Genomic DNA, 11,025 nt, shown 5'->3' on the forward strand with positions numbered 1-11,025 from the left:
GAGGTGGGCCCAGCCTCCCTCCCCCTGGGCACGTCCTAAAAATGACGGAGAAAGGTGGGAGAGACGGCTTCTTCCTCCCCCCGCCCCCACCCCAACCCACCCCTGCGTCTGTGGAGACCCGCCCCACTGCCCCCTCCCGGAAGCCTCTGGTTGGCCAGTGTGAGTGCTGCCTCCAATCCTGGGGACTCCAGGGCCAGGCCCATGCTGGTGCGTGGCTTAGAGACCAGGGCACCTCCCTGCCTGCGGATGGAAAACAGGTTCCGACGGAAGCCACCGGGCGGGCTCCTGGTGGCAGCACTATGCCCTGAGGACGCTCTGCAATCCCCCCACACCTGGGCCCTCATGTGGGCCTTGCTGCTGGCCTAATGCCTCGCGCTCCTGCTGCCTCAGGTCCTCCTATCAAGTGTCCACCCATTGAAGGGGAAGGCAAGGGATGGGCCGGACAGGGCAGAGCTTCCCTTTGAGGGGGAGGGGAGGCTGGATGAGGAAATGGGAGCCCCTTTAACTTTTCGGTGCCTCAGTTTCCTCACCGGGAACAGTCTCTCGGACACCTGTGGACATGGAGACGAGAAGGCAGCCAGCTCTCTCTAGCAGCGATCTCACCTCTGGCCTCCAGGAAGGGGCACCTGGGCACAGCTCGAAGGCATTGCTTGCTGCTATCTCTCCCATCAGTCTGCTTGTGGGAAGTGCTGCCTGTGAGCTGCCACACTGACCTGCCACGAGGGGCTTCTTCTGCAGCCGGGCACTGGCCGTGCAGTTCCCTATGCCAGTGGTCGCCAACCTTTTGGACCTCAGGACCACCAGGGGTCTGCAGACCAGCGCTTGGCGACCGCTGCCCTACGGGCACTGCAGCAGGGGCTGCGCTGTGGCCCAGGCCCTGCACAGCTGTGTGAGAGGAATGCCCGGCAGCCCCAAAGCATTCTGTTTATGAGCATCATCCATGCTGCAGGCGCCCCCCAGGGCCCTTGTGAGACTCAAGGTGGCCAGTGATGTCCAGCAGGCTGGCCCCTGGGACGTATTCTGAAAGGGATGGTCTTAATGTTGGACTTGTGTGAGGCTGGGAAATTCCACAGGTGACAGAGACAGGCAGGCAAAATCAAGGTCTTTATTTTATATACCAGGGGCCTGATGAACAAAATCCGTGCACTGGGAAGGGGTCCCTCAGCCCAGCCTGCCCCCTCTCACATACTGGGAGCCCTCAGGGGATGTCCTACTGATGGCTTAGGCCCACTTGCCCATTGGCAGTGGACCTAAGCCGCAGTCTGGCCTCCCTTCATGGGAGGCGACCAGGCTGAATAGGGGAAGGCCAGCCCCATCACCCCACTGCTGCAGCCACTGCCAGTCACTGCAGCCACCAAGGTGTTTTCATCAACACGGACTCCAGTCCCTTCACTGTGAAAAAATGACAACTTTCTTTAAGCATTTTCAATACCTGTCTTTCATAGGATATGGTATTTCTTTCTTTTTCTTTTTCTCCTCACCTGAGGATATGTTTCCATTGATTTTTTCCCCCCTTCCCTCCGATCACAGGCTCGGCCCCTTCCCAAGCCTAAGGCCTCTGTCCGATGGCCAGCTTGGAGTGGCCCTGAGTGCTGAGGAGGTTTCCGGGACCCAGGTATGTATGCTAATTAACTGCCATCTTTGTTGGATTAATTTGCATACTCAATCTGATTGGCTGTGGGCATAGTGGAAGTATGGTCAGTTTACATGTTTCTCTAGTATTAGGTAAGATTTCTTATGGCCTCGCTTGTCTTTAAAAAAATAAAAGAAAGTGGGTTGACCTCCAAGGGCAGCTGCAAGTGAGCGGACGTTCTGGAAACTGGTGCCAGGGTGGCCGCAGGGCGGCTGCGGAGGCTGGCTTGCAACTCTTAGTCGGCTCCCTATTTAAAAGCTGTTGAGTCAAGTTGGGAGTTGGGGAAAGAAGCTTTCAATCAGAAGACTTTACATTGTTTTAAAATTCCAGTTCTGGCTTCCCTGGAAAACTCAGAGGCCTTGTTGGTTAAAGTAGCTTCTGGGTACAAGTGCCAGGGCCCTCCGCAGGGCGTGCCCCATCAGCTGTGGGCAGAGCTGTGTCCAGCTGGCAGGACCAACTTCACCCCCCGCCTGGGAAGGGCTTTGCAGGAGAAAGGAAGTGATATGGCCAGGGGACAACAGGCCAGCCCGGATGGCGCTCCGCCCACCAGCAGCCCGTGGGTGGGAACGGGCTCAGGTCCTGCACTCTGCCCGTCAGAGATGCTCACACACAGATTCACCCAGAACAAGGTCTTTACTGGACTGGGAGGGGCAGGGCTTCCCGGGTGTGGGGAGGGGGGGGAAGGCGGCACGTGCACGGGCTGCACACCTGCCCCTGGCAGTCCTCCGCCCCGAGGAGGGGCGTCTTCCTGGCCTCGGCCGTTCCATCTGTGATCCTGGTTTCACAACAAAAGGTTGAGTTTTTCCCAACAGCTATCACCTGTGAACATGGCGGTGGCGAGTGTTGACAACAGAATTCAGGTTGGCGGTAGACACCCCTGGTCAGAGTGGTGTGGAGCCTCGTGCAGCTTGGGGGTCCCTTATTGTGGGGGGGCACGAGCCTCTGTCCCCAAGGCCTTCTCCCCACTCCGGGGCCTGACTGCCATCTGTCCAGGCTTCTCCGCCGCCTGCCCAGCCCCTCGAGATCCTGCTGGCTGCTGTCTCTCCTGCGGGTGGCCTGGCGGGTGGCCGGTGGGCTGTCCCTTGTGCTGGAGCAACGCAGGTCACGAGGTGGGTCTGGTGGGTGACTGGGAACCTAGGCCAAGGCCAGTGCACACCAGGCCTCCTGGCGCAGGGCCCCTCCCAGGCCGGCCTGGGAGCCCAGGGCCATGGAGGGGAGGGGGAAGTCCTCAGGCTCGAATTTGAACTCCAAGTGGCTGGGGGCCAGGGGGCCGTCCACCTGGCTGGAGGCCTGCAGGGAGGACAGGGGGTGTGAATTCAGGAACCCAGGCTGTCAGGTGGGGTTGCGGGGTCAGGAAGCCTCCTGGGTGGAGAGGGGGACCTCTCGTGAGTGTCGACATGACGACACGCGGGGCTCTCAGCCCGCATCTAACTCAGGTCGACCCTCCGTACCAACGGCCAGCTGTGTGGCCAGCCCTGAGCTCCCGGGAGAGGCCTGCAGGGGCCCTGGCCTGGCCGGGAGTCAGGCTTCCCTGAGGAGGTGCCGGGAGCCAGCTCTGGGCGCCCACCCCACCCATATGCCTTACCTGGGCGGCGACACAGGGCCCAGAGCAAGTAGGGGATGCCAGGCTGGGCTTGGGTGCCAAAGTGGCCGCTGAGCTCTCAGGGATGGGGATGGAGGATGGCCGGGAGGCGGTGGCGTTCCCTGGGCACCCTGGGAGAAAAGGTGGACGTTTATAGAAGCTGCCACCTAGCCCGTCCCTCCCGTCTGGGGGCTCCCTGCCCCCCCTCCCCCAACTGGAGCCACCCCGGGACGGGTGGGGACAATGTTTGCACCAGACATGTAAGTCCCTATGTGGGATGGTGAGCTACTCCAGGCAGCTCCGCAGGGACCACAGGCCCCATCAGAGGGGCTGGGAGCGACTAGTGACTGGCGGTCCAGGCTCCCACCCGGCACCCGGCGGGCCCTGGCACGGCACCTGAGGAGTCCTTGGTCTTGGCAACATTCTTAGGCTTCCGCTTCCGAGTCTGGATGCTTTCCTTCTTCATCGCCAGCGGCCGGGGCACCTGGCAGAGACATGCAGGGTGGGCGGCGGGTCCCTCTCCCTGCTCAGGCCTGGGCCCCGCCCTAATCTCAGCCCTGCACAGCCAGGAGCTAACGCGTCCTCAGCCCCACTGGGCTAGCTGCCTGCCCACCCAGCCTCCCGGAGCCGGCAGGGCCAGGGGGACCCTGGGTGCAGAGGCAAGCTAAGTGTCCAGCTCCTGCCCCTGGCTGAATGGCGGTGAGAGAGCCACCTGAGCCTCAGTGAGCCCATCTGCACAATGGGCCTGAAAGTAGCAGTACGTGGGGCTCCATGTGTACACCGCCAGCCCCAGCCCCACCCCCCACCTCGTCCCTCCCCAGCCCCTGGTCCCTAAGTGCCAGGAAGGCTGGTCAAGTGACCCCACGGGGATCCCTGTCCCCGCTCAGGCTCAGCAGCCCTCAGCCTCCCACCCCTGCCCACTCACCCCGTGCAGCTTGGTGTAGAGCCCGCAGGCGTTGCACACGGGCTCGCCCTCCGCGTTGCGCCGCCACAGGGTGGTGGTGGTCGTGTGGCAGTTGGTGCAGCAGAGGCCGGCCCGGCGGGTGGAGGACTGCGGAAGGGGGAGGCCGGTGAGACCCGGGGCGAGGCTCAGCGGGAGGGGATGGCCTTGGACTCGGACTGACTGGCAGCCAGGCCTGGCCCACGTGGGGCCGCTGAGGTATTGTGAGGTGTCCTGGACTCCATGCCCCATGAGCCTGGCACAGGGCCCTTCACTTTGGGCCTCAGTTTCCCCATCAGTGGAATGGGTGTGATACCAGATCCACCGCAGGATGTTGTGGGGCTAGGAGCTCATGAAGACCCCGCACTTGTACGGTGGAGTGGCACCTCCAGAGGTCAGGCCCAGGCTGGTCCCCTGGGCACCTGCCTCCCAGGACCTGGCACTCAGCATGGATGGAAGTCAATAACTCTCCACTGGACAGCGGGCCGAGGAACCAGGGTCAGTGTGCCTCATTCAGAGCAAGACTGGGCCCATCCGGAACCTTCCAAAGGCACGTGTCCTCACATGTCCCAGCAGAGCTGACCCCCAAGCCTGCAGGTCCATATCCGACAGGGGACCCCAACCCTCCCTATGCTTAGGTGCCTGACGGGGCCCAGACAGCACTAACTCCAGGGATCCTGAGAGAGCAGGCTGTTTGAGCCCCAGGAATGGGACCTAATGGGGGCAGAGAGATCTGAGGGGCCCTCCCACCAGTCACCTCTCTCTCAGCACAGACTGCCTGACTTACATTTTGGTTTGGATGGAGTCTTGCCCGGGAGCTCCAGATGCTCTGTTTCAGGCCCAGGGCCCCCAAAGGTACCTCGAACCCGAAGCCCTTCCCCGCATCCCAGCACCACCCCTCCCCAGCTACCTGCCCGCAGACTTGTCCTGGGGAGCCGCTCTCTCCTCACCAGCCACTGCCTCAGATGCCCTCGAACTTGTCCCTCCTCTCCTCCACTTGCACTGCCCGGCCTGGGCCCCGTGTGGCCAGGGCCAGCTTAGGCCACATAGCTACGGAAGCCCACGAGGACCCCATATAGGAGGCATGCCCCCTCCTGGGTGTTGTCCAGTCCAGGACCCAGCCCGAGGGCAATCAAGAGCCTGCCGAACCAAGCCACAGAGGAATCTGGCCTGGTGGGGTAGGAGTCAGCAGACAGGGCCAGCCTCAGTTTCCCCACCTGTCAGCAGTCTCTAGACTCCTTCCTTCTGCAATGACTGAGGGAGCAGCCTTGTTGACTTCCCCCAGGCTGTGGTCAGCAGACAAGGGCGCAGACCCTGTGAGTTGCCTCTCCTCGGGGAGAGGCCACAGCTGCTCGCGCCCAGAGAGCAGCTGCTTTTACTGGGCACCAGGGCTTCCTCCTGCTCCTCCCTTCTGCCTGCCCCGGCGGGTACGGGAGCTGTGCACACAGAAGGTGCCTGCGTGCAGGGCACATACACAAGGACCAGCCCCCCAAAGCATGCGACCCAGCCTCCCTCTCTGGGAGTGTGAGGGGACACCGGGAAGCTGCATCTGAAATCCCTACAGTGAGCACACATCCAAGTTGAGAAATTGGAGATTAAATTAAAATTAAGAAAATAGGGGGGGGAAAACATGAAAAAAATCCAAAGTATTTGCTCATTGATCTTATCTTCTCACTAGACTTAGTTCACAGAGGGGAAACTGAGGCTCAGAGGCCCTGAGGGGCCATGTGCCCTCAGGTGGGCAGAACCACCTCCCTGGGCAGGACACAGGGGGGACCGAGCCTCCACCACCTGCCTCCCGAGGCCCAGCTGCGGCCACCCCCAGGCCTGGCTGCCCGGCGCTGCCTCCGCGGCGCTGCTTTCTGATTGGCCCGTTGTTTCCGGGTGAAGTGAAACCTAAAGGCGGGCAGCCATGGCAGTCAGCGGGCAGCGCTCCCCACGAGGAGGGCGCTCCGGGGGAAATCAGCCTCAGGTCACAGGTGCATGCAGCAGCCCCCCAAAAGGCTCCCATCTCAAACGGGTCCCCTGGACGTCTCGGAAGGGGAGACACACGTGGGGGACATTAGCCCAATAAGCTCGTGTCCCTGTTGCTCAGGGCATGCTTCGTGGGGACCAGAGCCTGCGAGGCCAGCTGTACACCGGCCAGTGAGCAGTCAGAGCCCCAGGCAAGGGCCCATTTCCTCGGCGGAGGGCGCCGGGCACGGCGCCGGCCACTTCCCGGAGCAGGCACCGGGCTGCCACAGGCCAAGGGGCCTACTGTCCCTGGCCCTGGCCCCGGCTCCAATGCCCGGGAGGGGGCACCTGGGGCTGCAGAGCACCTGGCCCGGCAGCAGGCAGCCACGGAGGCCCACAGGGACGGAGAACCACCGCAACTATCCGCCCTGTTTACACTGATGGAGACCTCAGGCCAAAGGTGCACCCCTGCCTGTCAGTGACTACGGAGGCACCTGGGAGGCAGTCTGCAGGCAGTCTGGTGTTACTGCCACATTCCTGTGTTCTTGGAGACAAGCTTCTAGGGTGTTTGCAGTCATTTAAAAGAAGATCAGGACAAGTTTTTCCTGGGGAGCCCCTCCTGGGACTTCAGGTCTGGCCACATTCGGGGACAGTGAGACCCTGGAGTGGGGGGAAGCCTGGGGCCATGGGTCCAGCCCAGGCATGGCGGGAGCCATGTGGCTCAAGCTCAGGGCCCAGGACTCTCTGAGAGTCTCGGTTTCCACACCGGCCTGGCCCTGCCAGGACCGGCCACAGGGCAAGCATTGGGGCCGCCCTCCGTGAATGCCAGGCAGGAATCCCAAAGTGAGCCAGAGTGAACCCCTAAGGTGCTGCCTGGGGAGGGACAGTAAGCCCGCTGCCCCTGCCCCACTTGAGAAACACTTCCTGGGCATGTTCCACACTCAGATCTGCTGGGCCTGGACATGGCCGCCAGGCTGCGCACCCTCCGGGGCCTACGCCTTCGGGAGGTGAGCGGACTCCAGGGCTCTGCCCTTAGCGGCATCCTAAGTGCCCTGGGTCCCCAGACCAGCGAACAGGCCTCACCGGGCCAAGTGCCAGACAGCCTGCTCACAGAGCCAGCCGAGGCCGAAGCACTCGGCCGAGCTGTCCGATCTGGCCTTTACCACACAGCGTGGGGACGGTCCTGAACTCATCGCCCAGGGGCCTGGGCCAGGAGCCCCAGGACGGGGGCAGGGGGCTCAGTGTGAGGGGGACACGGGGACCCTGAGTGGACAGTCCTGGACTGTACCCAGGGTCTGCCACATCCTCCGCCCGAGCCCCAGACTGGACAGGCTGCGTGTGCAGGGCTCTGGCTGTTGTGTGGATAACCATCTCAACACTTAGATGGCAGCCGTGCCTGCCCACCCCCAAGTCAGGGGTTTCCTGCTGGGACGTGAGCCCTCTAAAGGGTGAGGGCATCATCTTGTCCGGATGACCAGTGTGTCCTTGGCACCTAGTCCGGGGCCTGGCACAGAGAGAGTGAACAGAGCAAAGGAGGGCTGGCTGCTGCTTGGGGTCAGGAGGTCCTGGATAGGGTCCCCCCGGTACCTTCCCTTCTCAGCCTGCTCCCCTCAGTGAGGGACACCAGACAGGCGGTACAGCACACCAGGCGGTGGGGGTCATGAATGCAGGGGCAGAGACGAGACTGTGGGGTGATGGGGACTCTAAGGAGCCCCATCTCTCTGAGAGGCACAGTGTGAGTGGAGGAAGGTTGGGGGACCCACAGAGCCCCAACTCCAGGCCAGAACAGAGGGTGCAAACAGCGGCTTCCCTGCTGCTTCCCACCTGCCCCGTCTGGGGCTCGGGCGGAGGATGGCCTGATGCTCCTGTAGCCGCTTCGGTTTCCAGTAAAGGCCTGCGGCTGAGGCCCCCCTCTCCCCCCGTCCCAGTCCCGAATGGCAACTGTGCCGGCTGGCTGGGCCACCCCACAGTGTTGGCCAGGGACCAGCCCCCTCCACCCCTGCCAGGGCCTGCACCAGAACCGGCCAGAACTGGCCAGAACCAGATGACTGACTCTGACAGGACTCATATCAGCGTTAGACCAGAAGGCTCGACCCCTCCAGACCTTGTCAGGAGCCGCTGGCAGTGCTACCGAGACAGCTCGAAACACACACAGTCCCTTCCACTTACAATCACGCGAACACCAGCATTTGCCTGTGAGTGTACAGCGCACAGTAACTACCCCTTTGCTTGGCTTCTGGAGCCTGCCCCGCCTGGGGCAAAAGTCCGGCTCCCAGCCCCCAGCTCCCAGGCCCCGGCAGAAGGAACCAAAAGTGAAAACAAGATTTGTCCAGAGAACAACCAAACAACCAACAGCCGAAGCCCTGCTCTGGTCCCTCCCTTCAGGATGGGGGAGAAAGTGCTCCCCAAAGGGACCGCGACCCAACGCCCCTGCTGTGTCCCCCAACGCAGCACCCACACACAGCACCCAGCTTCCCCTGCAACCCACGCAGGTCCCCTGTGCCCCCACCACCTGGTCAGACAAGAAGCTTGGCACCCCCGTCGCCCTCAAAGCCACAGGGCTGAGCCCCAGCAGGCCGTCCCTACCCAGAGCGGGAGACAGACCCCACCAAATCCCTTCCCGCCATAGCAGCGGGGAGGGCGTCACCCTCGGGGCATCCCCAGAACGCAGCACCCGGGGCTGGACTCCCGGCTGCCGGGCTGAGCCCACACTCACCAGGCGCTTCTGGGGCCGCACCAGCGGCCGGTTGACTCCGTTCATCTTGTGGTAGAGGCCGCAGGCGTTGCACAGGTAGTGCCCGGTGCCGTCCCGGCGCCACAGCGGAGTGGACAGGGCCCCGCAGTTGACACACTCCCGACCCTCGCCAGGGAACTCCTCCACGAAGTCAGGCACTGCGGGCACAGGCAGCTCATGGGCCCGGCCGTCCCTCCCCGGCACTCTGGGCGTCTGCAGCACTTTCCCAAACTTTTAAAAATTGTGCCTTAAATTTGTTTTATTGTAAATATACTTTATCTAGTTTTAAATTCATATGCAGAAACGTTGGTGTGGATTTAAAACACTCCATGGGGTTGGTTTTATAAGCTGGGGGAGGCTTCACAATTAAACGTCAGGGAGGAAAACAGGGAGCTGCCCCCAGCCACCAGCCGGGTCCAGCTCCAGGGCCTGTGGTTTCCACCCCTGGGGAGGCAGAGGGGAGTGGGGCGGCCTATCCTGCTCAAAGCGGCAGCCCAGGGGCCAGCTCTCCGGTCCCACAAGGAACAGGGCCTGCCAGCTTAGCCGTGGTGGCAACTTGGGGAGGCCAATCGGCACAGCCTACACGGCCTCGGGGCCAGGGAACTCGGCACAGGCCTCCGGGTCGGCGGGCTGGGCGGGGCGGGGCAGGGACCGATCCGCGCCGGGCGGTGGGCGCCGGGGACCGCTTCCTGCGCCCGCTTCCTGCGCCGAGGGCCGGTCTGGGCTGAGGCTGGCGGCGGGAGGTTTGGCCTGAAGGGTCCCCAAGGGCGGCACACCGGCGCCTGGGTTTCTTTCGGGCGGCCCGGGGTGAGAGGTGTCCAGCCCTGACCCGCAGACACGGCGGAGGGTCTCGGGTGCGGGCCTGGAAGCCGGTATCCCGTCCGGCCAGGAAGAACCAGGTCCTCACTGGGAGGAACGAGTCGCAGACCAAATAAGCGGGCGTTCGGAACCTTATAAAACCACCGCCAAAGCCTCTCAGAGACGCTCAGCGGCGGCTCAGCGGGCACCTCCGAACGCCGCTGCTGTGCGGAAGGCAGAGCGCTGCGCCTTCTCCGCCGCTGTGTGAAAGCTCCGCCGCTCCGCGGCGGGGAGGCCGCAGGGGCTGCCTGGCGGGTCCCAGGCCGGGTCCCGGGAACGCTCTGCATTTCGTAGGGTGCGGGTTGCACTCCGGGCCCCAGGGGCTGCCCCAGCCCCGCACTCACCCACGGCTGCTCTGCGACCCGGAAGGCCGGCCGGGCGGCCCTGCAGGCTGTGCAGGACGCTGCCCTCGAAGGGTCCGGAGGCCCAGGGCGGCGCCACCTCGGGGCTCACGTAGGCCGGGTACGCGGCGGGGTACGCGGCGCCCACGGGCCGCCCGAGCGGGGCCGGGTACGGGTCGCGGGCCAGCAGCGCGCCGGGGTAGGCGCCGTCCCTGCCGCCCGCGCCGCCGCCGCCCGGCGCCGGGGGGCCGTGCGCGAAGAAGGCGGCGGCCCCGGGCTGCGAGGCCGGCGGGCGCGGGCTGCCGGGGGCGAAGGCCGCCTGGTCCACCGGGGCCTCCTGCGCCCACCCGGGGTGTGCGGCCAGCGCGGAGGGCTGCGCGCCCGGCTCGCGCGTCGGCAGGTAGGGCAGCATGGAGGGGACGCGCGCCGGCGGCACGAACACCGGGGAGCCGGCGCCCGGCGCGTGCAGGAAGGCGCCGGGGTCCGCGTAGGGGGCCTGGCCGGGGCTGGGGGCCAAGGCCAGGCTCTGGAACATCCTCCCGGAGCTGGCCGGACCTGCGGGGAGAGGGAAGCGTGAGGGCGTCGCCGCGGCCCGCGCTCCAGCCCGCAGGTGCGGCAGCGCGTCCCGCGTCCTGGCCGCCGTCTCAGGGGCCAGCCCGGCCCTCTGGCGCCAGAGCGCCAAGCTCACCTCCTCCGCCTGGGCTCTCGAACCCCGGGCGGGCTCCGAGAGAGGGCCGGCACGTCCCGCCGAAGGGTGCGGACCTGGCCGCCGGCCCGCGCTGGGAGAGGGCGCCCGGCCGCGGAGCAGCCTCACCGGCTCGCCGTGCGGCCCGGGGCGCGGCGGCTGCGGCGGCCAGTGACGGGCGGTCTGGAGCCTGGGAGCCGGGGCGCAGGGTTCCGCCGGGAATCCCGGGCTCGAGCCACCCGCGCTCCTCGCTCCGCCCCCGTCGCGCCGCCCCTTCCCTCCAGGCCCCCATCCCCCGC

At 64.7% G+C, this 11,025-nt stretch overlaps 1 protein-coding gene across 1 annotated transcript; it reads right to left on the reverse strand.

The window, feature by feature from the left end:
- Positions 1–1,094: 1,094 nt before the first annotated feature.
- Positions 1,095–10,576, reverse strand: GATA5 (GATA binding protein 5; the record flags this gene model as incomplete). Its single annotated transcript, XM_084888002.1, has 6 exons — positions 1,095–2,923; positions 3,219–3,346; positions 3,612–3,699; positions 4,141–4,266; positions 8,825–9,000; positions 10,045–10,576. 6 exons carry the CDS (start codon positions 10,574–10,576, stop codon positions 2,768–2,770), a joined length of 1,206 nt encoding a protein of 401 aa, XP_084744128.1. The 3' UTR covers positions 1,095–2,767.
- Between the last annotated feature and the right edge of the window lie 449 nt (positions 10,577–11,025).

This window comes from Pipistrellus hanaki (assembly GCF_964339955.1).
Source record: "Pipistrellus hanaki genome assembly, chromosome: 6".
Taxonomy (NCBI): Eukaryota; Metazoa; Chordata; class Mammalia; order Chiroptera; family Vespertilionidae; genus Pipistrellus; species Pipistrellus hanaki.